This window comes from Somniosus microcephalus, chromosome 23 (genome assembly GCF_052327205.1).
Source record: "Somniosus microcephalus isolate GS21.2 chromosome 23, FLI_Smic_1.0, whole genome shotgun sequence".
Classification (NCBI taxonomy): Eukaryota; Metazoa; Chordata; class Chondrichthyes; order Squaliformes; family Somniosidae; genus Somniosus; species Somniosus microcephalus.
The window spans coordinates 71030545-71057101 of NC_141009.1; the positions used below are offsets into that span (position 1 = coordinate 71030545).

The window sequence follows — 26557 nt, forward strand, 5'->3', positions numbered from 1 at the left end:
TGGAAAGCAATGCGTCCGACTTCGCTCTGGCCGCCACCCTTAATCAGGCGGGGAGACCTGTGGCATTCTTCTCACGAACCCTCCAGGGCCCGGAGACCAGACACTCCGCGGTCGAGAAGGAGGCCCAGGCTATTGTGGAGGCTGTGCGTCATTGGAGGCACTACCTGGCCGGAAAATGATTTACCCTGCTAACTGACCAGCGTTCAGTTGCTTTTATGTTCAACAACAAGCAGAGGGGCAAAATCAAAAATGACAAGATCTTGAGGTGGAGAATTGAACTTTCCACCTACAATTACGAGATCTTGTACCGGCCTGGGAAGCTCAATGAACCTCCAGATGCCCTATCGCGTGGCACCTGCGCCAGCGCGCAGATCGATAGGCTGAGGGCCCTCCACAATGACCTCTGCCACCCGGGGGTCACCAGGTTCTTCCACTTCATCAAGGCCCGCAACCTGCCTTACTCCATTGAGGAGGTCAGGACCATGACCAAGAACTGCCAAGTCTGCGCTGAGTGCAAACCGCACTTTTATAGACCAGACAGAGCCCACCTGATAAAAGCGACTCGCCCTTTTGAACGCCTGAGCGTCGATTTTAAAGGGCCTCTCCCCTCCTCCGACCGCAATGTGTACTTCCTCAACATCATTGACGAGTACTCCCGTTTGCTATCCCCTGCCCGGACATGACCAGTGCCACGGTCATTAAATGTCTGAACAGCCTCTTCACCCTGTTCGGTTTCCCCAGCTATATCCATAGCGACCGGGGCTCATCGTTTATGAGCGACGAACTCCGCCAGTACCTGCTCGCTAGGGGTATAGCCACAAGCAGGACCACCAGTTACAACCCCCGGGGGAACGGACAGGTGGAAAGAGAGAATGCAACAGTTTGGAAGGCCGCCCTACTAGCCTTAAAGTCTAGGGGCCTTCCGACCTCCCGCTGGCAGGAGGTGCTCCCCGATGCGCGCCACTTGATTCGGTCACTGCTCTGCACTGCCACCAATGCCACCCCTCACGAGAAAATGTTTGTCTTCCCAAGGAAGTCCACATCGGGGACAGCGTTACCGCCATGGCTGACGTCCCCAGGGCCGGTACTACTGAGAAGACACGTGAGGACCAATAAAACGGACCCCCTGGTCGAGAGGGTTGACCTCCTCCACGCCAACCCCCAGTACGCTTACATTGCGTACCCGGACGGGCGGGAGGACACAGTCTCCATACAAGACCTCGCACCCTCGGGGACCGCTGTAACCCACTACCCATTACCACCCCCCCCCCCCACGACACCCTCGGGGACCGCTGTAACCCACTACCCATTACCACCCCCCCCCATGACCCGATATCCAACCCCAGCAGCCGGCTCGCCTTGGACCGTCACCCACGAGGACTACACTCCAGTGCCCCAGCCTACACGGGACGCGACGCCGGAAGCTGCACCACCCCTGCCGTCGCCACGTCGATCACAGCAGCAGACAAGACCTCCGGAGAGACTCCAATACACGAACTTTTAAATACACTTCACCCCGCCGGACTCATTTTTAAACAAGGGGTGAATGTGGTAAACCACTGTTATACCTGTCTGTGTCTGTATGTGTATTCCACTAGGTACAGGTCTGGACATGCCTCGGCTGACTCCTCCCACTATTCCAGGTATATAAGTGACTACCTCCCAGTCCCTTAGTATTCTGGACGGGTCGACCACTCGAGACTAGACCTTCATTCTTTAGTTAATAAAAGCCTGGTTGTTACTCGCTTAACCTCAGTCTTTTGAGTACTTGATGGCGCATCAGGGAGGTTGAGGGGTGATTTGATCGAGGTGTACAAGATTATGGCGGGTTTGGATAGGCTAGACGGGGAAAGGCTGTTCCCACTAGTTGATGGTACAAGGACTGGGGGACACAGATTTAAGGTTTTGAGCCAGAGATACAAGGGGGATGTGAGGAAAAACTTTTTTACGCAGTGAGTGGTGAGGACCTGGATCTCGCTGCCGACGAAAGTGGTGGAAGCGGAGACACTCAATGTTTTCAAGGGGAGACTGGATAGACACTTGAGGGAAATAAACTTGCAGGGCTACGGGGATAGAGTGGGGGAATGGGACTGACTGGCTTGCTCTACAGAGAGCCGGCACGGATTCGATGGGCCGAATGGCCTACTTCTGTGCTCTTATGACTCTGACTCTATGACCTACTACAGGCCTCTCTCCCTTTGATTGCGACAACAGGTCCAAGGTTTGGACAACCGAGGCCTTCCGTAGATGACTTGACCAGCCTTTGGGGCCATTAGCAGGCTCCTACTTGCCGGCAGTAAGCCCTAACCCCCATCCCCACCGACTCCGGGAGCCCACTATGAATATGTAATGATCCTCGACCCAGAGAACCGTGCTAGGGTCATGGTGTTGTTGGGGCAGTAGGCACACAGGAACAGGAGGAAGCCATTCAGCCCCTCGAGTCTGTTACACAGGAACAGGAGGAGGCCATTCAGCCCCTCGAGTCTGTTACACAGGAACAGGAGGAGGCCATTCAGCCCCTCGAGTCTGTTACACAGGAACAGGAGGAGGCCATTCAGCCCCTCGAGCCTGTTACACAGCAACAGGAGGAGGCCATTCAGCCCCTCGAGCCTGTTACACAGGAACAGGAGGAGGCCATTCAGCCCCTCGAGTCTGTTACACAGGAGGAGGCCATTCAGCCCCTCGAGCCTGTTACACAGCAACAGGAGGAGGCCATTCAGCCCCTCGAGCCTGTTACACAGGAACAGGAGGAGGCCATTCAGCCCCTCGAGCCTGTTACACAGGAACAGGAGGAGGCCATTCAGCCCCTCGAGCCTGTTACACAGCAACAGGAGGAGGCCATTCAGCCCCTCAAGCCTGTTACACAGGAACAGGAGGAGGCCATTCAGCCCCTCGAGCCTGTTACACAGGAACAGGAGGAGGCCATTCAGCCCCTAGAGTCTGTTACACAGGAACAGGAGGAGGCCATTTAGCCCCTCGGGCCTGTTACACAGGAACAGGAGGAGGCCATTCAGCCCCTCGAGTCTATTACACAGGAACAGGAGGAGGCCATTCAGCCCCTCGAGCCTGTTACACAGGAACAGGAGGAGGCCATTCAGCCCCTCGAGTCTGTTACACAGGAACAGGAGGAGGCAATTCAACCCCTCGAGCCTGTTACACAGGAACAGGAGGCCATTCAGCCCCTCGAGTCTGTTACACAGGAACAGGAGGAGGCCATTCAGCCCCTCGAGTCTGTTACACAGGAACAGGAGGAGGCCATTCAGCCCCTCGGGCCTGTTACACTGGAACAGGAGGAGGCCATTCAGACCCTCGGGCCTGTTACTCAGGAACAGGAGGATGCCATTCAGCCCCTCGAGCCTGTTACACAGGAACAGGAGAAGGCCATTCAGCCCCTCGGGCATGTTATACAGGAACAGGAAGAGGCCATTCAGCCCCTCAGGCCTGTTATACAGGAACAGGAAGAGGCCATTCTGCCCCTCGGGCCTGTTATGCAGGAACAGGAGGAGGCCATTCAGCCCCTCGAACCTGTTACACTGAAGCAGGAGGAGGCCATTCAGCCCCACGAGCCTGTTATACAGAAACAGGAGGAGGCCATTCAGCCACTCGAGCCTGTTACACAGAAACAGGAGGAGGCCATTCAGCCACTCGAGCCTGTTACACAGAAACAGGAGGAGGCCCATTCAGCCCTTTGGGCCTGTTACACAGGAACAGGAGGAGGCCATTCAGCCCCTCGAGCCTGTTACACAGGAACAGGAGGAGGCCATTCAGCCCTTTGGGCGTGTTACAAAGGAATAGGAGGAGGCCATTCAGCCCCTCGGGCCTGTTATACAAGAACAGCAGGAGGCCATTCAGCCCTTCGAGCCTGTTATACAGGAACAGGAGGAGGCCATTCAGCCCCTCCGGCCTGTTACACAGGAACAGGAGTAGGCCATTCAGCCCCTCGGGCCTGTTACACAGGAACAGGAGGAGGCCAATCAGCCCCTCGGGTCTGTTACACAGGAACAGGAGGAGGCCATTCAGCCCCTCAAGCCTGTTACACAGGAACAGGAGGAGGCCCATTCAGCCCTTTGGGCCTGTTACACAGGAACAGGAGGAGGCCATTCAGCCCCTTGTGCCTGTTATACAGGAACAGGAGTAGGCCATTAAGCCCCTCAGGCCTGTTACACAGGAACAGGAGGAGGCCATTCAGCCCTTTGGGCCTGTTACACAGGAACAAGAGGAGGCCATTCAGCCCCTTGTGCCTGTTATACAGGAACAGGAGTAGGCCATTAAGCCCCTCGGGCCTGTTACACAGGAACAGGAGGAGGCCATTCAGCCCCTCGGGTCTGTTACACAGGAACAGGAGGAGGCCGTTCAGCCTCTCAGGCCTGTTATACAGGAACAGGAAGAGGCCATTCTGCCCCTCGGGCCTGTTATGCAGGAACAGGAGGAGGCCATTCAACCCCTCGAGTCTGTTACATAGGAACAGGAGGAGGCCATTCAGCCCCTCGAGCCTGTTACACAGGAACAGGAGGCCATTCAGCCCCCTCGAGTCTGTTACACAGGAACAGGAGGAGGCCATTCAGTTCCTCGAGTCTGTTACATAGGAACAGGAGGAGGCCATTCAGCCCCTCGAGCCTGTTACACAGGAACAGGAGGAGGCCATTCAGCCCCTCGAGTCTGTTACACAGGAACAGGAGGAGGCCATTCAGTCTCTCGAGTCTGTTACACAGGAACAGGAGGCTATTCAGCCCTTCGGGCCTGTTACCTAGGAACAGGAGGAGGCCATATAGACCCTCGAGCCTGTTACATAGGAACAGGAGAAGGCCATTCAGCTCCTCGAGCCTGTTACACAGAAACAGGAGGAGGCCATTCAGCCCCTCGAGGCTGTTACATAGAACAGGTGGCCATCCAGCCCCTCCAGCCTGTTACACAGGAACAGGAGGAGGCCATTCAGCCCCTCGAGCCTATTACACAGGAACAGGAGGAGGCCGTTCAGCCTCTCAGGCCTGTTATACAGGAACAGGAGGAGTCCATTCAGCCCCTCGAGCCCGTTACACAGGAACAGGAGGAGGCCATTCAGCCCCTCGAGCCTATTACACAGGAACAGGAGGAGGCCGTTCAGCCTCTCAGGCCTGTTATACAGGAACAGGAGGAGTCCATTCAGCCCCTCGGGCCTGTTATACAGGAACAGGAGGAGGCCATTCAGCCCCTCGAGCTTGTTACACAGGAACAGGAGGAGGCTATTCAGCCCCTCGGGCCTGTTATACAGGAACAGGAGGAGGCCATTCAGCCCCTCGAGTCTGTTACACAGGAACAGGAGGCCATTCAGCCCCTCGAGTCTGTTACACAGGAACAGGAGGAGGTCATTCAGCCCCCTCGAGCCTGTTACACAGGAACAGGAGGAGGCCATTCAGCCCCTTGAGCCTGTTACACAGGAACAGGAGGAGGCCATTCAGCCTCTCAGGCCTGTTATACAGGAACAGGAGGAGGCCATTCAGCCCCTCGAACCTGTTATACAGGAACAGGAGGAGGCCAATCAGCCCCTCGAGCCTGTTATACAGGAACAGCAGGAGGCCATTCAGCCCCTCAGGCCTGTTATAGAGGAATAGGAAGGGGACATTCAGCCCCTCGGGTCTGTTACACAGGAACAGGAGGAGACCATTCAGCCCCTCAAGCCTGTTACACAGGAACAGGAGGAGGCCCATTCAGCCCTTTGGGCCTGTTACACAGGAACAGGAGGCCATTCAACCCCTCGAGCCTGTTACACAGGAACAGGAGGAGGCCATTCTGCCCTTTGGGCCTGTAACACAGGAACAGGAGGAGGCCATTCAGCCCTTTGGGCCTGTTACACAGGAACAAGAGGAGGCCATTCAGCCCCTCGGGCCTGTTATACAGGAACAGGAGTAGGCCATTAAGCACCTCGGGCCTGTTACACAGGAAGAGGAGGAGGCCATTCAGCCCCTCGAGCCTGTTATACAGGAACAGGAAGAGGCCATTCAGCCACTCGTGCCTGTTACACAGGAACAGGAGGAAGCCATTCAGCTCCTCGAGTCTGTTACATAGGAACAGGAGGAGGTCATTCAGCCCCTCGAGCCTGTTACACAGGAACAGGAGGAGGCCATTCAGCCCCTCGAGCCTGTTACACAGGAACAGGAGGAAGCCATTCAGCCCCTCGAGTCTGTTACACAGGAACAGGAGGAGGCCATTCAGTCTCTCGAGTCTGTTACACAGGAACAGGAGGCTATTCAGCCCCTCGGGCCTGTTACCTAGGAACAGGAGGAGGCCATATAGACCCTCGAGCCTGTTACATAGGAACAGGAGAAGGCCATTCAGCTCCTCGAGCCTGTTACACAGAAACAGGAGGAGGCCATTCAGCCCCTCGAGGCTGTTACACAGGAACAGGAGGAGGCCATTCAGCCCCTTGAGCCCATTACACAGGTACAGGAGGAGGCCATTTAGCCCCTCGAGTCTGTTACATAGGAACAGGAGGAGGCCATTCAGCCCCTTGAGCCCATTACACAGGTACAGGAGGAGGCCATTTAGCCCCTCGAGTCTGTTACATAGGAACAGGAGGAGGCCATTCAGCCCCTCGAGCCTGTTACACAGGAACAGGAGGAGGCCATTCAGCCCCTCGAGTCTGTTACACAGGAACAGGAGGAGGCCATTCAGTCTCTCGAGTCTGTTACACAGGAACAGGAGGCTATTCAGCCCTTCGGGCCTGTTACCTAGGAACAGGAAGAGGCCATATAGACCCTCGAGCCTGTTACATAGGAACAGAAGGCCATTCAGCTCCTCGAGCCTGTTACACAGAAACAGGAGGAGGCCATTCAGCCCCTCGAGGCTGTTTCACAGGAACAGGAGGAGGCCATTCAGCCCCTCGAGGCTGTTTCACAGGAACAGGAGGAGGCCATTTAGCCCCTCGAGTCTGTTACATAGAACAGGTGGCCATCCAGCCCCTCCAGCCGGTTACACAGGAACAGGAGGAGGCCAGTCAGCCCCTCGAGCCCGTTACACAGGAACAGGAGGAGGCCATTCAGCCCCTCGAGCCTATTACACAGGAACAGGAGGAGGCCGTTCAGCCTCTCAGGCCTTTTATACAGGAACAGGAGGAGGCCATTCAGCCCCTCGGGCCTGTTATACAGGAACAGGAGGAGGCCATTCAGCCCCTCAGGCCTGTTATAGAGGAACAGAAGGAGGCCATTCAGCCCCTTGGGCCTGTTACACAGGAACAGGAGGAGGCCCATTCAGCCCTTTGGGCCTGTTACACAGGAACAGGAGGAGGCCATTCAGCCCCTCGAGCCTGTTACACAGGAACAGGAGGAGGCCATTCAGCCCTTTGGGCCTGTTACACAGGAACAGGAGGAGGCCATTCAGCCCTTTGGGCCTGTTACACAGGAACAGGAGGAGGCCATTCAGCCCCTCGAGCCTGTTACACAGGAACAGGAGGAGGCCATTCAGCCCCTCAGGCCTGTTATAGAGGAATAGGAGGAGGCCATTCAGACCCTCGGGCCTGTTACACAGGAACAGGAGGAGGCCATTCAGCCTCTCAGGCCTGTTATACAGGAACAGGAGGAGGCCATTCAGCCCCTCGGGCCTGTTACACAGGAACAGGAGGAGGCCATTCAGCCCCTCGGGTCTGTTACACAGGAAGAGGACGTTCAGCCCCTCGGGTCTGTTACACAGGAACAGGAGGAGACCGTTCAGCCTCTCAGGCCTGTTATACAGGAACAGGAGGAGGACATTCAGCTCCTCGGGCCTGTTGCACAAGAAGAGGACGTTCAGCCCCTCGGGTCTGTTACACAGGAACAGGAGGAGGCCATTCAGCCCCTCGGGCCTGTTATACAGGAACAGGAGGAGGCCATTCAGCCCCTCGGGCCTGTTACACAAGAGGACGTTCAGCCCCTCGGGTCTGTTACACAGGAACAGGAGGAGGCCATTCAGCCCCTCGGGCCTGTTATACAGGAACAGGAGGAGGCCATTCAGCCCCTCAGGCCTGTTATAGAGGAATAGGAGGAGGCCATTCAGACCCTTGGGCCTGTTACTCAGGAACAGGATGATGCCATTCAGCCACTCGAGCCTGTTACACAGGAACAGGAGGAGACCATTCAGCCCCTCAGGCCTGTTATACAGGAACAGGAAGAGGCCATTCAGCCTCTCGGGCCTGTTACACAGGAACAGGAGGAGGCCATTCAGCCCCTCGGGTCTGTTACACAGGAAGCGGACGTTCAGCCCCTCGGGTCTGTTACACAGGAACAGGAGGAGGCCGTTCAGCCTCTCAGGCCTGTTATACAGGAACAGGAGGAGGCCATTAAGCCCCTCGGGCCTGTTACACAGGAACAGGAGGAGGCCATTCAGCCCCTCGGGCCTGTTATACAGGAACAGGAAGAGGCCATTCAGCCCATCGGGCCTGTTATACAGGAACAGGAAGAGGCCATTCTGCCCCTCGGGCCTGTTACACAGGAACAGAAGGAGGCCATTCAGACCCTCGGGCCTGTTACTCAGGAACAGGAGGATGCCATTCAGCCCCTCGAGCCTGTTACACAGGAACAGGAGAAGGCCATTCAGCCCCTCGGGCATGTTATACAGGAACAGGAAGAGGCCATTCAGCCCCTCAGGCCTGTTATACAGGAACAGGAAGAGGCCATTCTGCCCCTCGGGCCTGTTATGCAGGAACAGGAGGAGGCCATTCAGCCCCTCGAACCTGTTACACTGAAGCAGGAGGAGGCCATTCAGCCACTCGAGCCTGTTACACAGAAACAGGAGGAGGCCATTCAGCCACTCGAGCCTGTTACACAGAAACAGGAGGAGGCCCATTCAGCCCTTTGGGCCTGTTACACAGGAACAGGAGGAGGCCATTCAGCCCCTCGAGCCTGTTACACAGGAACAGGAGGAGGCCATTCAGCCCTTTGGGCGTGTTACAAAGGAATAGGAGGAGGCCATTCAGCCCCTCGGGCCTGTTATACAAGAACAGCAGGAGGCCATTCAGCCCTTCGAGCCTGTTATACAGGAACAGGAGGAGGCCATTCAGCCCCTCCGGCCTGTTACACAGGAACAGGAGTAGGCCATTCAGCCCCTCGGGCCTGTTACACAGGAACAGGAGGAGGCCAATCAGCCCCTCGGGTCTGTTACACAGGAAGAGGACGTTCAGCCCCTCGGGTCTGTTACACAGGAACAGGAGGAGGCCATTCAGCCCCTCAAGCCTGTTACACAGGAACAGGAGGAGGCCCATTCAGCCCTTTGGGCCTGTTACACAGGAACAGGAGGAGGCCATTCAGCCCCTTGTGCCTGTTATACAGGAACAGGAGGAGGCCATTCAGCCCTTTGGGCCTGTTACACAGGAACAAGAGGAGGCCATTCAGCCCCTCGGGTCTGTTACACAGGAACAGGAGGAGGCCGTTCAGCCTCTCAGGCCTGTTATACAGGAACAGGAAGAGGCCATTCTGCCCCTCGGGCCTGTTATGCAGGAACAGGAGGAGGCCATTCAACCCCTCGAGTCTGTTACATAGGAACAGGAGGAGGCCATTCAGCCCCTCGAGCCTGTTACACAGGAACAGGAGGCCATTCAGCCCCCTCGAGTCTGTTACACAGGAACAGGAGGAGGCCATTCAGTTCCTCGAGTCTGTTACATAGGAACAGGAGGAGGCCATTCAGCCCCTCGAGCCTGTTACACAGGAACAGGAGGAGGCCATTCAGCCCCTCGAGTCTGTTACACAGGAACAGGAGGAGGCCATTCAGTCTCTCGAGTCTGTTACACAGGAACAGGAGGCTATTCAGCCCTTCGGGCCTGTTACCTAGGAACAGGAGGAGGCCATATAGACCCTCGAGCCTGTTACATAGGAACAGGAGAAGGCCATTCAGCTCCTCGAGCCTGTTACACAGAAACAGGAGGAGGCCATTCAGCCCCTCGAGGCTGTTTCACAGGAACAGGAGGAGGCCATTTAGCCCCTCGAGTCTGTTACATAGAACAGGTGGCCATCCAGCCCCTCCAGCCTGTTACACAGGAACAGGAGGAGGCCATTCAGCCCCTCGAGCCTATTACACAGGAACAGGAGGAGGCCGTTCAGCCTCTCAGGCCTGTTATACAGGAACAGGAGGAGTCCATTCAGCCCCTCGAGCCCGTTACACAGGAACAGGAGGAGGCCATTCAGCCCCTCGAGCCTATTACACAGGAACAGGAGGAGGCCGTTCAGCCTCTCAGGCCTGTTATACAGGAACAGGAGGAGTCCATTCAGCCCCTCGGGCCTGTTATACAGGAACAGGAGGAGGCCATTCAGCCCCTCGAGCTTGTTACACAGGAACAGGAGGAGGCTATTCAGCCCCTCGGGCCTGTTATACAGGAACAGGAGGAGGCCATTCAGCCCCTCGAGTCTGTTACACAGGAACAGGAGGCCATTCAGCCCCTCGAGTCTGTTACACAGGAACAGGAGGAGGTCATTCAGCCCCCTCGAACCTGTTATACAGGAACAGGAGGAGGCCAATCAGCCCCTCGAGCCTGTTATACAGGAACAGCAGGAGGCCATTCAGCCCCTCAGGCCTGTTATAGAGGAATAGGAAGGGGACATTCAGCCCCTCGGGTCTGTTACACAGGAACAGGAGGAGACCATTCAGCCCCTCAAGCCTGTTACACAGGAACAGGAGGAGGCCCATTCAGCCCTTTGGGCCTGTTACACAGGAACAGGAGGCCATTCAACCCCTCGAGCCTGTTACACAGGAACAGGAGGAGGCCATTCTGCCCTTTGGGCCTGTAACACAGGAACAGGAGGAGGCCATTCAGCCCTTTGGGCCTGTTACACAGGAACAAGAGGAGGCCATTCAGCCCCTCGGGCCTGTTATACAGGAACAGGAGTAGGCCATTAAGCACCTCGGGCCTGTTACACAGGAACAGGAGGAGGCCATTCAGCCCCTCGAGCCTGTTATACAGGAACAGGAGGAGGCCATTCAGCCCCTCGTGTCTGTTACACAGGAAGAGCACGTTCAGCCCCTCCGGTCTGTTACACAGGAACAGGAGGAGGCCATTTAGCCCCTCAGGCCTGTTATACAGGAACAGGAAGAGGCCATTCAGCCACTCGTGCCTGTTACACAGGAACAGGAGGAGGCCATTCAGCTCCTCGAGTCTGTTACATAGGAACAGGAGGAGGTCATTCAGCCCCTCGAGCCTGTTACACAGGAACAGGAGGAGGCCATTCAGCCCCTCGAGCCTGTTACACAGGAACAGGAGGAAGCCATTCAGCCCCTCGAGTCTGTTACACAGGAACAGGAGGAGGCCATTCAGTCTCTCGAGTCTGTTACACAGGAACAGGAGGCTATTCAGCCCCTCGGGCCTGTTACCTAGGAACAGGAGGAGGCCATATAGACCCTCGAGCCTGTTACATAGGAACAGGAGAAGGCCATTCAGCTCCTCGAGCCTGTTACACAGAAACAGGAGGAGGCCATTCAGCCCCTCGAGGCTGTTACACAGGAACAGGAGGAGGCCATTCAGCCCCTTGAGCCCATTACACAGGTACAGGAGGAGGCCATTTAGCCCCTCGAGTCTGTTACATAGGAACAGGAGGAGGCCATTCAGCCCCTTGAGCCCATTACACAGGTACAGGAGGAGGCCATTTAGCCCCTCGAGTCTGTTACATAGGAACAGGAGGAGGCCATTCAGCCCCTCGAGCCTGTTACACAGGAACAGGAGGAGGCCATTCAGCCCCTCGAGTCTGTTACACAGGAACAGGAGGAGGCCATTCAGTCTCTCGAGTCTGTTACACAGGAACAGGAGGCTATTCAGCCCTTCGGGCCTGTTACCTAGGAACAGGAAGAGGCCATATAGACCCTCGAGCCTGTTACATAGGAACAGAAGGCCATTCAGCTCCTCGAGCCTGTTACACAGAAACAGGAGGAGGCCATTCAGCCCCTCGAGGCTGTTTCACAGGAACAGGAGGAGGCCATTCAGCCCCTCGAGGCTGTTTCACAGGAACAGGAGGAGGCCATTTAGCCCCTCGAGTCTGTTACATAGAACAGGTGGCCATCCAGCCCCTCCAGCCGGTTACACAGGAACAGGAGGAGGCCAGTCAGCCCCTCGAGCCCGTTACACAGGAACAGGAGGAGGCCATTCAGCCCCTCGAGCCTATTACACAGGAACAGGAGGAGGCCGTTCAGCCTCTCAGGCCTTTTATACAGGAACAGGAGGAGGCCATTCAGCCCCTCGGGCCTGTTATACAGGAACAGGAGGAGGCCATTCAGCCCCTCAGGCCTGTTATAGAGGAACAGAAGGAGGCCATTCAGCCCCTTGGGCCTGTTACACAGGAACAGGAGGAGGCCCATTCAGCCCTTTGGGCCTGTTACACAGGAACAGGAGGAGGCCATTCAGCCCCTCGAGCCTGTTACACAGGAACAGGAGGAGGCCATTCAGCCCTTTGGGCCTGTTACACAGGAACAGGAGGAGGCCATTCAGCCCTTTGGGCCTGTTACACAGGAACAGGAGGAGGCCATTCAGCCCCTCGAGCCTGTTACACAGGAACAGGAGGAGGCCATTCAGCCCCTCAGGCCTGTTATAGAGGAATAGGAGGAGGCCATTCAGACCCTCGGGCCTGTTACACAGGAACAGGAGGAGGCCATTCAGCCTCTCAGGCCTGTTATACAGGAACAGGAGGAGGCCATTCAGCCCCTCGGGCCTGTTACACAGGAACAGGAGGAGGCCATTCAGCCCCTCGGGTCTGTTACACAGGAAGAGGACGTTCAGCCCCTCGGGTCTGTTACACAGGAACAGGAGGAGACCGTTCAGCCTCTCAGGCCTGTTATACAGGAACAGGAGGAGGACATTCAGCTCCTCGGGCCTGTTGCACAAGAAGAGGACGTTCAGCCCCTCGGGTCTGTTACACAGGAACAGGAGGAGGCCATTCAGCCCCTCGGGCCTGTTATACAGGAACAGGAGGAGGCCATTCAGCCCCTCGGGCCTGTTACACAAGAGGACGTTCAGCCCCTCGGGTCTGTTACACAGGAACAGGAGGAGGCCATTCAGCCCCTCGGGCCTGTTATACAGGAACAGGAGGAGGCCATTCAGCCCCTCAGGCCTGTTATAGAGGAATAGGAGGAGGCCATTCAGACCCTTGGGCCTGTTACTCAGGAACAGGATGATGCCATTCAGCCACTCGAGCCTGTTACACAGGAACAGGAGGAGACCATTCAGCCCCTCGGGCCTGTTATACAGGAACAGGAAGAGGCCATTCAGCCTCTCGGGCCTGTTACACAGGAACAGGAGGAGGCCATTCAGCCCCTCGGGTCTGTTACACAGGAAGCGGACGTTCAGCCCCTCGGGTCTGTTACACAGGAACAGGAGGAGGCCGTTCAGCCTCTCAGGCCTGTTATACAGGAACAGGAGGAGGCCATTAAGCCCCTCGGGCCTGTTACACAGGAACAGGAGGAGGCCATTCAGCCCCTCGGGCCTGTTATACAGGAACAGGAAGAGGCCATTCAGCCCATCGGGCCTGTTATACAGGAACAGAAGGAGGCCATTCAGCCCCTCGGGCCTGTTACACAGGAACAGAAGGAGGCCATTCAGCCCCTCGCGTCTGTTACACAGGAACAGGAGAAGGCTATTCAGCCCCTCCAGTTTGTTTCCACATTCAATTAGATCATGGCTGATCTGTATCTCAACTCCATTTACCCGCATGAGCTCCTTATCCCGTGATACTTTTACACACCAAAAATCTATCAATCACAATCTGCAAGGTTTCAATTGCCCACCAGAATCTACAGCTTTTTGGAGGAAAGTTGAAGATTTCCACCAACTAACTGTGTAAAAGTGTACAAACCCCACACCGAGCCGGGCTGGTCTACGCATGTCCGGGATCGGGCGGCTGTGCGCATGCTCGGAGATCGGGCGGCTGTGCGCATGCTCGGAGATCGGGCGGCAGTGCGCATGCTCGGGGATCGGGCGGCTGTGCGCATGCTCGGGGATCGGGCGGCAGTGCGCATGCTCGGGGAGCGGGCGGCAGTGCGCATGCTCGGGTAAAGAGGCGGCTGTGCGCATGCTCGGGTAAAGAGGCGGCTGTGCGCATGCTCGGGGAGCTATGGCAGCGGCGGGCCTAGAGCGTGTGTCCGATGTGCAGATTGATGCGGGCGGCGTGTTCAAGTATGTGCTGATCCGGGTGGGCCAGGACTCCGCCAGCGGCAAGGAAAAGGACATCGTCCGCGGCTGGGCCTCGGCCGAGTATCACGGTAATACCGGGCCCGTGGACTGTTGCTGTGTCAGGGCCCAGTGTAGAGGGAGCTTTACTCTGTATCTAACCCGTGCTGTACCTGCCCTGGGAGTGTTTGATGGGACAGTGTAGAGGGAGCTTTACTCTGTATCTAACCCGTGCTGTATCTGCCCTGGGAGTGTTTGATGGGACAGTGTAGAGGGAGCTTTACTCTGTATCTAACCCGTGCTGTACCTGCCCTGGGAGTGTTTGATGGGACAGTGTAGAGGGAGCTTTACTCTGTATCTAACCCGTGCTGTACCTGTCCTGGGAGTGTTTGATGGGACAGTGTAGATGGAGCTTTACTCTGTATCTAACCCGTGCTGTACCTGTCCTGGGAGTGTTTGATGGGACAGTGTAGATGGAGCTTTACTCTGTATCTAACTCGTGCTGTACCTGCCCTGGGAGTGTTTGATGGGACAGTGTAGAGGGAGCTTTACTCTGTATCTAACCCGTGCTGTACCTGCCCTGGGAGTGTTTGATGGGACAGTGTAGAGGGAGCTTTACTCTGTATCTAACCCCGTGCTGTACCTGCCCTGGGAGTGTTTGCTGGGACAGTGTAGAGGGAGCTTTACTCTGTATCTAACCCGTGCTGTACCTGCCCTGGGAGTGTTTGATGGGACAGTGTAGAGGGAGCTTTACTCTGTATCTAACCCCGTGCTGTACCTGCCCTGGGAGTGTTTGATGGGACAGTGTAGAGGGAGCTTTACTCTGTATCTAACCCGTGCTGTACCTGCCCTGGGAGTGTTTGATGGGACAGTGTAGATGGAGCTTTACTCTGTATCTAACTCGTGCTGTACCTGCCCTGGGAGTGTTTGATGGGACAGTGTAGAGGGAGCTTTACTCTGTATCTAACCCGTGCTGTACCTGCCCTGGGAGTGTTTGATGGGACAGTGTAGAGGGAGCTTTACTCTGTATCTAACCCGTGCTGTACCTGCCCTGGGAGTGTTTGATGGGACAGTGTAGAGGGAGCTTTACTCTGTATCTAACCCGTGCTGTACCTGCCCTGGGAGTGTTTGATGGGACAGTGTAGAGGGAGCTTTACTCTGTATCTAACCCCGTGCTGTACCTGCCCTGGGAGTGTTTGATGGGACAGTGTAGAGGGAGCTTTACTCTGTATCTAACCCGTGCTGTACCTGCCCTGGGAGTGTTTGACGGGACAGTGCAGAGGGAGCTTTACTCTGTATCTAACCCGTGCTGTACCTGCCCTGGGAGTGTTTGATGGGACAGTGTAGAGGGAGCTTTACTCTGTATCTAACCCGTGCTGTACCTGCCCTGGGAGTGATTGATGGGACAGTGTAGAGGGAGCTTTACTCTGTATCTAATCCATGCTGTACCTGCCCTGGGAGTGTTTGATGGGACAGTGTAGAGGGAGCTTTACTCTGTATCTAACCCGTGCTGTACCTGCCCTGGGAGTGATTGATGGGACAGTGTAGAGGGAGCTTTACTCTGTATCTAATCCATGCTGTACCTGCCCTGGGAGTGTTTGATGGGACAGTGTAGAGGGAGCTTTACTCTGTATCTAACCCGTGCTGTACCTGCCCGGGGAGTGTTTGATGGGACAGTGTAGAGGGAGCTTTACTCTGTATCTAATCCATGCTGTACCTGCCCCGGGAGTGTTTGATGGGACAGTGTAGAGGGAGCTTTACTCTGTATCTAATCCATGCTGTACCTGCCCCGGGAGTGTTTGATGGGACAGTGTAGAGGGAGTTTTACTCTGTATCTAACCCCGTGCTGTACCTGCCCTGGGAGTGTTTGATGGGACAGTGTAGAGGGAGCTTTACTCTGTATCTAACCCGTGCTGTACCTGCCCCGGGAGTGTTTGATGGGACAGTGTAGAGGGAGCTTTACTCTGTATCTAATCCATGCTGTACCTGCCCTGGGAGTGTTTGATGGGACAGTGTAGAGGGAGCTTTACTCTGTATCTAATCCATGCTGTACCTGCCCCGGGAGTGTTTGATGGGACAGTGTAAAGGAAGCTTTACTCTGTATCTAACCCGTGCTGTACCTGCCCTGGGAGTGTTTGATGGGGACAGTGTAGAGGGAGCTTTACTCTGTATCTAACCCCGTGCTATACCTGCCCTGGGAGTGTTTGATGGGACAGTGTAGAGGGAGCTTTACTCTGTATCTAACCCGTGCTGTACCTGCCCTGGGAGTGTTTGATGGGACAGTGTAGAGGAAGCTTTACTCTGTATCGAACCCGTGCTGTACCTGCCCTGGGAGTGTTTGATGGGACAGTGTAGAGGGAGCTTTACTCTGTATCTAACCCGTGCTGTACCTGCCCTGGGAGTGTTTGATGGGACAGTGTAGAGGGAGCTTTACTCTGTATCTAACCCATGCTGTACCTGCCCTGGGAGTGTTTGATGGGACAGTGTAGAGGGAGCTTTACTCTGTATCTAACCCCGTGCTATACCTGCCCTGGGAGTGTTTGATGGGACAGTGTAGAGGGAGCTTTACTCTGTATCTAACCCGTGCTGTACCTGCCCTGGGAGTGTTTGATGGGACAGTGTAGAGGAAGCTTTACTCTGTATCTAACCCATGCTGTACCTGCCCTGGGAGTGTTTGATGGGACAGTGTAGAGGGAGCTTTACTCTGTATCTAACCCGTGCTGTACCTGCCCTGGGAGTGTTTGATGGGACAGTGTAGAGGGAGCTTTACTCTGTATCTAACCCTGTGCTGTACCTGCCCTGGGAGTGTTTGATGGGACAGTGTAGAGGGAGCTTTACTCTGTATCTAACCCGTGCTGTGTCTGCCCTGGGAGTGTTTGATGGGAGAGTGTAGAGGGAGCTTTACTCTGTATCAACCCGTGCTGTACCTGCCCTGGGAGTGTTTGATGGGACAGTGTAGAGGGAGCTTTACTCTGTATCAACCCGTGCTGTACCTGCCCTGGGAGTGTTTGATGGGACAGTGTAGAGGGAGCTTTACTCTGTATCTATCCCGTGCTGTACCTGCCCTGGGAGTGTTTGATGGGACAGTGTAGAGGGAGCTTTACTCTGTATCTAACCCATGCTGTACCTGCCCTGGGAGTGTTTGATGGGACAGTGTAGACTCCGGACTCCATGAAGTCTCATGGCTTCAGGTCAAGCATGGGCAAGGAAACCTCCTGCTGATGATCACCTACTGCCCTCCCTCAGCTGGTGAATCAGTAACTCCTCCATGTTGAACACCACTTGAAAGAAACACTGAGAGTAGCAAGGATGCAGAATGTACTCTGGGTGGGGACTTCAATGACCATCACCAAGAGTGGCTCGGTAGCACCACTACTGACGGAGCTAGCCGAGTCCCAAAGGACATAGCTGCCAGTCTGGGCCTGCGGCAGGTGGTGAGAGAACCAACATGAGGGGAAAACCTACTTGATCTCCTCCTCACCAATCTACCTGTCGCAGGTGTATCTGTCCATGACAGCATTGGTAGCAGTGACCACCGCACAGACCTTGTGTAGACGAAGTCCCGTCTTCACACGGAGGACACCCTCCATCGTGCTGTGTGGCACTACCACTGTGCTAAATGGCATAGATTCAGAACAGATCTAGCAGCTCAAAACTGGGCATCCATGAGGCGCTGTGGGCCATCAGCAGCAGCAGAATTGTATTCCACCACAATCTGTAACCTCATAGCCTGGCATATCCCTCACTCTACCATTACCATCAAGCCAGGGGACCAACCCTGGTTCAACAATGAGTGTAGAAGAACATGCCAGGAGCAGCACCAGGCGTACCTAAAAATGTGGTGCCAACCTGGGGAAGCTGCAACACAGGACTACATGCATGGTAAACAGCGGAGGCAGCATGTTATAGACAGGGCTAAGCAATCCCACAATCAACAGATCAGATCAAAGCTCTGCAGTCCTGCCCCATCCAGTCTGAATGGTGGTGGACCATTAAACAACTAACGGGAGGAGGAGGCTCCAAGAATATCCCCATCCTCAATGATGGTGGAGCCCAGCATGAGTGCAAAAGACAAGGCTGAAGCGTTTGCAACCATCTTCAGCCAGAAGTGCCGAGTGGATGATCAATATCGGCCTCCTCCTGAGGTCCCCACCATCACAGAAGCCAGTCTTCAGCCAATTCGATTCACTCCACGTGATAGCAAGAAACGGCTGAGCGCACTGGATACAGCAAAGGCCATGGGCCCCGACAACATCCCGGCTATGGTGCTGAAGACTTGTGCTCCAGAACTAGCCGCGCCTCTAGCCAAGCTGTTCCAGTACAGCTACAACACTGGCATCTATCCGACAATGTGGAAAACTGCCCAGGTATGTCCTGTCCACAAAAAGCAGGACAAATCCAACCTGGCCAATTACCGCTCCATCAGTCTACTCTCAATCATCAGCATGGTGATGGAAGGTGTCATCGACAGTGCTATCAAGCGGCATTTACTCACCAATAACCTGCTCACTGATTCCCAGTTTGGGTTCCGCCAAGACCACTCGGCTCCCGACCTCATTTCAGCCTTGGTCCAAACATTGACAAAAGAACTGAATTCCAGAGGTGAGGTGAGAGTGACTGCCCTTGACATCAAGGCAGCATTTGACCGAGTGTGGCATCAAGGAGCCCTAGTAAAACTGAAGTCAATGGGAATCGGGGGGAAAACTCTCCACTGGCTGGAGTCATACCTAGCACAAAGGAAGATGGTGGTGGTGATTGAAGGTCAATCATCACAGCCCCAGGACATCGCCGCAGGAGTTCCTCAGGGCAGTGTCCTAGGCCCAACCATCTTCAGCTGCTTCATCAATGACCTTCCCTCCAACATAAGGTCAGAAATGGGGATGTTCGCTGATGACTGCACAGTGTTCAGTGCCATTCACAACTCCTCAGATAATGAAGCAGTCCATGCCCGCATGCAACACGACCTGGACGACGTTGAGGTTTGGGCTGATAAGTGTCAGGTAACATTCACACCACAGAAGTGCCAGGCAATGACTATCTCCAACAAGCGAGAGTCTAACCACCTCCCCTTGACATTCAACGGCATTACCATCGCTGAATCCCCCACCATCAACATCCTGGGGGTCACCATTGACCAGAAACTTAACTGGACCAGCCACATAAACACTGTGGCAACAAGAGCAGGTCAGAGGCTGGGTATTCTGTGGTGAGTGTCTCACCTCCTGACTTCCCACAGCCTTTCCACCATCTACAAGGCACAAGTCAGGAGTGTGATGGAATACTCTCCACTTGCCTGGATGAGTGCAGCTCCAACAACACTCAAGAAGCTCGACACCATCCAGGACAAAGCAGCCGCTTGATTGGCACCCCATCCACCACCTTAAACATTCCCTCCCTCCACCACCGGCGCACCGTGGCTGCAGTGTGTACCATCTACAAGATGCACTGCAGCAACTCGCCAAGGCTTCTTCGGCAGCACCTCCCAAACCCACGACCTCTTCCACCTAGAAGGACAAGGGCAGCAGGCGCATGGGAACACCACCACCTCCAAGTTCCCCTCCAAGTCACACACCATCCTGACTTAGAAGTATATGGCCGATCCTTCATCGTCGCTGGGTCAAAATCCTGGAACTCCCTCCCCAACAGCACTGTGGGAGTATCTTCACCACACGGACTGCAGCGGTTCAAGAAGGCGGCTCACCACCACCTTCTCGAGGGCAATTAGGGATGGGTAGTAAATGCTGACGTGGCCAGCGACGCCCTGATCCCATAAAGCGAATTTTAAAAAAAAGAGGGAGCTTTACTCTGTATCTAACCCGTGCTGTACCTGCCCTGGAAGTGTTTGGGACAGTGTAGAGGGAGCTTTACTCTGTATCTAACCCGTGCTGTACCTGCCCTGGGAGTGTTTGATGGGACAGTGTAGAGGGAGCTTTACTCTGTATCTAACCCGTGCTGTACCTGCCCTGGGAGTGTTTGATGGGACAGTGTAGAGGGAGCTTTACTCTGTATCTAACCCGTGCTGTACCTGCCCTGGGAGTGTTTGATGGGACAGTGTAGAGGGAGCTTTACTCTGTATCTAACCCGTGCTGTACCTGCCCTGGGAGTGTTTGATGGGACAGTGTAGAGGGAGCTTTACTCTGTATCTAACCCGTGCTGGGAATGCTTGCAGTGATTTAGGTTGATATGGTGTCCCCAGTCCTGAGATGTTCTTGTGCTTTACTGTAACCACAGCTGATATCTACGACCAGGTGTCTGCTGAGATTGAGAAGCAGGGTCTGTACTGTGAGTGCCAGGGTGGCGGTCGGATCAAACACGATAGCGGAGCGAAGAAAATCCACGTGTATGGATACTCCATGGTAAGGGCAGTCGGGAAACCCTCGGGAAATGCATGTTCTGTTACAAAACAGTCTCGGGAAAAGTGCACAGGAAGAGCTGCAGTGTCCATGTCCCCTCTGCTCGGTGACGACGGGCAGTGTCCAGTCTGGAACCTAGTCACGATATCATCAAACTGCCACGTTTCATCCTCGGCTGGTGCTTAGTCAGCTGACCTGATCTAGGTTGACCCTTGGGTTAGAGAGTGGACGACCAGCCAGGCTTCCCACTCTTGGTGGCCTTCGAGCCGCCCCCCCGGCCCCCCCCTGCTGGGAGGGGGAGGGATTGTGGGGGTGGTGCACCCCCTGCTTTGAGTTTGTGCGCGTGCGCTCAACGGGCGAGGGCAGGTTTGGCCTATGCTAACTCGGCACAGTCCTGCGGAGTCTCTGCAGAGCAGTGTGGGAAGGCCTGGTGGCTGAGGCCAGCAGCGGTTAATGCACTGAGCTTCTGTACGCTGCTCGCTCTCCGTAAGCTGGAGTCACTTCCAACAACCCTCTTGGGGCAGAAACTCTCCCTCACAGGAGCTGCTGATTGATGGGAGGTCACTCTGCCAGTGGCCCTATTCCCGTTGTGTCGCACTCTTCCCCATTTATACTGCAGGGTAAATTTGGCAACACTGGGGCATCTGTGCAGCCGGCGTGGTGAGCATTGCACCCCTGTCCCGTACGGCTGGGAGTTCAGGCCACCTGCTGCCCGGGCCGAGCAGCACTGGTGGGAGTCCCCAATTACACTGCTTTATATTACAGCGCCCACCTGGGAATGAGGGGGGGGGTGTGCTCAATAATTTGCCTTCAATTCCATGAGCTTCAACTTTAGCTAACAGTCTCTTACTTGGGACTTTATCAAACGCCTTCTGGAAGTCCAAATAAATAACAGCCATAGACATTCCCCTGTCCACGACTTTAGTCACCTCTTCAAAATGTTCAATCTGGTTTGTCAGGCATGACCTGCCTTTCACAAATCCATGCTGGCTCTCTCTGACCAGCTGAAAATCTGCAAGGTGTTCAGTCACCCTATCTTTAATTATAAACTCTAGCAATTTCCCGACAACAGATGTTCGGCTAACTGGTCTATAATTCCCGGGTTTCCCTCTCTCGCCATTCTTAAATAGCGGAGTGACTTGCACAACTTTCCAATCTAAAGGGACGGTTCCTGAATCGAGAGAACTTTGGAAGATTATAGTGTGATGCCTGCTTCTGTACGATGTGTGTGTGTCTATGTGTTTGAGTGTCAATGTGGGTGTCTGTATGTCTGTGTGATGTATGTCTGGGTGTATCTGAATGTGGGTGATGTGTGGGTGTTTGTGTGTATTTGTGTGTCTGAGTGTTTGTGATACGTGCCATTTGTACGGGTGTGCGTCCATTTGAGTGGGTATATCTGTGTGTCTGTCTCTGTGTAATGGGTGAATGGAAAGTGTCAGTTCAAAGAGTCCCGGGGGGAGGGGTCAGTTCAGTCCTGGGGGCGGGGGGAGTCAGTTCAGTCCCGGGGGCGGGGGAGTCAGTTCAGTCCCGGGGGCGGGGGAGTCAGTTCAGTCCCGGGGGCGGGGGAGTCAGTTCAGTCCCGGGGGCGGGGGAGTCAGTTCAGTCCCGGGGGCGGGGGAGTCAGTTCAGTCCCGGGGGCGGGGGAGTCAGTTCAGTCCCGGGGGCGGGGGAGTCAGTTCAGTCCCGGGGGCGGGGGAGTCAGTTCAGTCCCGGGGGCGGGGGAGTCAGTTCAGTCCCGGGGGCGGGGGAGTCAGTTCAGTCCCGGGGGCGGGGGAGTCAGTTCAGTCCCGGGGGCGGGGGAGTCAGTTCAGTCCCGGGGGCGGGGGAGTCAGTTCAGTCCCGGGGGCGGGGGAGTCAGTTCAGTCCCGGGGGCGGGGGAGTCAGTTCAGTCCCGGGGGCGGGGGAGTCAGTTCAGTCCCGGGGGCGGGGGAGTCAGTTCAGTCCCGGGGGCGGGGGAGTCAGTTCAGTCCCGGGGGCGGGGGAGTCAGTTCAGTCCCGGGGGCGGGGGAGTCAGTTCAGTCCCGGGGGCGGGGGAGTCAGTTCAGTCCCGGGGGCGGGGGAGTCAGTTCAGTCCCGGGGGCGGGGGAGTCAGTTCAGTCCCGGGGGCGGGGGAGTCAGTTCAGTCCCGGGGGGGGGGGGTTTCAGTTCAGTCCCGGGGGGCGGGGGGGGAGAGAGAGAGTCAGTTCAGTCCCGGGGGGGGGGAGAGAGCGTCAGTTCAGACTGCTTTATAATTTATTATTTAATCATGTCTTTGTGACTTAATTCTCCATGTCCATACGTGTGTGCGTTTCGGCTGCCGCTCCGGACCGGAGTTCCATCTCTTCTCTCTTGCCCTTTTTCCCCTTTCCTCATTACCTCCCAAGTCTTCACACCTCCTTTTCTTTCTCCGCCCTCACTAACCCCTTTTCTCCACTGCTCGTCATCCTTCCTACTCACCTGCCACCGCTCAAGACTTGATTCCCTCAAACAATTCCACAGCTTCCCTCGGTGCCTCTCTCAGCATCCACTGAAAGGCCCACGAGGCACTCGTCGCTGCCTCCCAGCTAGCAGCAACCCCAATTGCCCTATCTTACTCTCTCCCCGTCATCCCTGCCCTCAGCGCCTGCTGCAATCTAATCTCGCCAACCTCCTCCCTGCTCTGCCCCTCTGGACTCTGCCAGTAAATTCGATATCACAGAATCACAGAAACCCCACAGTGCAGATAGAGGCCATTTCGGCCCATCGAGCCTGCACCAACACATATCCCACCTGATCCCCGTAACCCCTACATATCCCACCCTATCCCCGTAACCCCACGTATTTAATCCCCCTAACACTAAGGGTCAATTTTTTTTATCATAGCCAATCAACCTAACCTGCACATCTTTGGACTGTGGGAAGAAACCGGAGCACCCGGAGAAAACCCACGCAAACACGGGGAGAATGTGCAAACTCCACACAGACAGTCGCCCGAGGCCGGATTCGAACCCGGGTCCCTGGCGCTGTGAGGCAACAGTGCTAACCACTATGCCACCGTGCTGCCCCTCTCCGCATTTCCCTTCAAAATGTACCTTCACCTGTAAGTAAGGGCCTTGCCTTCCATGAGCTTATTGTGGACGATCACATTGACATGGCCTTGACGGAGCCGTAGTTGAGGGTTCCCCGCCTGGTTATACTTTCCACCATATTCCACGCCCAAACCGCCGTGGTGGTGGTGTAGCCCTTATCTCTAAATCACAGCTTGGTCTGTCTCCCTACTCCTCCGGCAACAACTCCTCCTTTGAGCGTCTCACCTTGTTCCACGCCTGTGGTAAACCACTGTTTGTATTCCACTGTGTACATGCCTGGACACGCCTCGGCTGACTCCTCCCACAAGTCCTAGTATAAAGGTGACTGCTCCCCAGCCCTTTGTATTTCTGGACCGGTCGACCACTCGAGGCAGACCTTCATTCTTTTGTTAATAAAAGCCTTTAGTTACTCTCTTAACTCTCAGTCTTTTATGAGTAATTGATAGCGCATCAATTTTATTAACAAAATTTTATAATGGAGAAGATCCTCACACCAGCATGCCTGGACTTAGATCATCGGGAGGCGGACTCATCCACCAAGTTTACTCACTGGCTTAAGTGTTTCGAAAAATTCCTGACCGCCTCCGCAGCAATCAAATCGGACGAGGACAAACTGGATGTCCTGACCTCCAAAGTGAACCACCGAGTGTACTCGGTCATCCAAGACGTGACCTCGTACGCGGACGCTATCAAGCTCCTCAAGGACCAGTACACGCGCCCAGTGAACGAAGTGTACGCCAGGCACCTTCTGGGGAGTCGTAAACAACAACCTGGGGAATCGACCGTGGAATACCTTCAGGCACTGTCTGTGCTTGGCCGGGCCTGTGGTTGTAAGGATGTAAAGGCCGCCGTGTACACAGAGGAACTTATCCGGGACGCTTTTGTAGAGGGCCACAGATCCAATTACACCCGACAGCGACTGTTGGAGCAGAGTGACCTCGACCTCAAGAAGGCCTCTGAACTCGCACTAGCATTAGATGCAGCCTACCGGGGCATGGATGCCTACTCCTCTGCACCGTGGACGCCGCGGGGAATGACAGCCTGGGACACGGTAGGACCGCCTCATAGCGCCGTGCCACCCCAGCCCCACCCCAGCCACACCCCAGCAACGGCCCAACTACCGCAGCAGTGTCCCAAGGCCAGACAGCAGTGCCCCAAGGCCAGAAATGCTACTTCTGTGGCCAGGCAAAACACCCCAGAGCGCGCTGCCCGGCGAAAAACGCGATCTGCTCAGGCTGCGGGAAGAAGGGACACTACGCTAACGTCTGCAGGGCCAAAGCCACCCCGAACCCCAGCAGCGCCGCGTGTGGGCCATGCGGGCCGCCATCTTGGGCCTCCCCGGCCATGTGCGAACCACCGGTACAGCAGCCATTTTGGACGCCTCCAGCCACATGGGGATCATGGACGCCGCCATCTTGGATGACAGCCGGAACGCAGCAGGCCCCCAACACCGCCTCATCTGATACCCGCAGCGACACACCGACCCCTACGCTGGCATCCGTTACACTGGACCAAGCGAGACCGCACCAACTGGCCAGTTCCACAATGGACATTAAGGTAAATGGTCACGATACAATCTGCCTTTTTGACTCTGGGAGCACGGAGAGCTTCATCCACCCCGACGCGGTGCGGCGTTGCTCTCTCCCAGTCCTGCCTGCGCACCAGCGGATTTCTATGGCCTCCGAGTCCCAGTCGGCGGACATCGGCGGCTACTGCGTGGTGACACTCGTAGTAGACGGGACTGTGTACGATCATTTTAAACTTCTGGTCCTGCCCGACCTCTGCGCTGCCGTCCTGCTGGGGTTAGATTTTCAGTGCCACCTTAAAAGTGTTACGATGGCGTACGGTGGACCCCTACCCCCACTCACAGTCCGCAGCCAGCAGCTTCCAAATTGCCCGCCGCGCACCAGGTGCAACCTCTCCACACTCAGAGTCACCCCCCCCCCCCCCCCCACTGTTTGCTAACCTCACCCCCGACTGTAAGCCCATCGCCACAAAGAGCAGGCGGTACAGTGCCGGGGACAGGGTTTTCATTAAAACCGAAGTGGAGCGGCTCCTGAAGGAAGGGATTATTGAGGGCAGCACCAGCCCCTGGTGAGCCCAGGTTGTGGTCGTTAAGACTGGCGAGAAGCAGCGCCTGGTCATCGACTACAGCCAGACAATAAATCGCTACACCCTGCTGGACGCCTACCCACTCCCCCGCATAGCTGATATGGTCAACCAGATCGCACAGTACCGCGTCTTCTCGACCATTGACCTGAAATCAGCGTACCACCAGCTCCCTATCCGCCCTGAGGACCGCCAGTATACTGCCTTTGAGGCAAACAGCCGCCTCTATCACTTCCTTAGGGTTCCCTTTGGCGTCACCAACGGGGTCTCCGTCTTCCAAAGGGAGATGGACCGGATGGTAGATCAAAATGCGCTGCAGGCCACTTTCCCATATCTGGACAATGTGACCATCTGCGGCCGTGACTTGCAGGACCATGACGCAAACCTCGAAAAATTCCTCCGCACCGCCCAACTCCTGAACCTGACATATAACAAGGAGAAGTGCATATTCCGCACAAACCGCCTCGCCATCCTTGGCTGTGTTGTGGAACAAGGAGTCATCGGCCCCGACCCCGACCGGATGCGTCCCCTTATGGAACTCCCACTGCCCCACTGCCTCAAGGCCCTGAAGAGGTGCCTAGGGTTTTTCTCCTATTACACCCAGTGGGTCCCCTACTATGCGGACAAGGCCCGTCCGCTGATCAAGCCCACCTCTTTTCCCTTGACGGCAGAGGCCCGCTTAGCCTTCCACCGTATCAAGGAGGACATTGCCAAAGCCACCATGCACGCAGTGGACGAATCCATCCCCTTCCAGGTGGAAAGCGACGCGTCCGACTTTGCCCTGGCCGCTACCCTCAATCAGGCGGGGAGACCCGTGGCCTTTTCACGAACCCTCCAAGGCCCGGAGACCAGACACTCCGCTGTTGAGAAGGAGGCCCAGGCGATTGTGGAGGCTGTGCGTCATTGGAGGCACTACCTGGCCGGAAAACGATTTACCCTGCTCACTGACCAGCGTT

At 55.7% G+C, this 26557-nt stretch overlaps 1 protein-coding gene across 1 annotated transcript in view; it reads left to right on the forward strand.

Moving 5' to 3' along the window:
• Nucleotides 1–13967: 13967 nt before the first annotated feature.
• phpt1 (phosphohistidine phosphatase 1) overlaps nucleotides 13968–26557 on the forward strand; it is a 31126-nt gene continuing 18536 nt past the window's right edge. Inside the window, exons 1-2 of the mRNA XM_085965966.1 lie at nucleotides 13968–14184; nucleotides 20324–20448. Coding sequence (XP_085822092.1) covers nucleotides 14037–14184; nucleotides 20324–20448 — 273 coding nt within the window. The 5' untranslated portion in view covers nucleotides 13968–14036. The remainder of the gene's footprint in view (nucleotides 14185–20323; nucleotides 20449–26557) is intronic.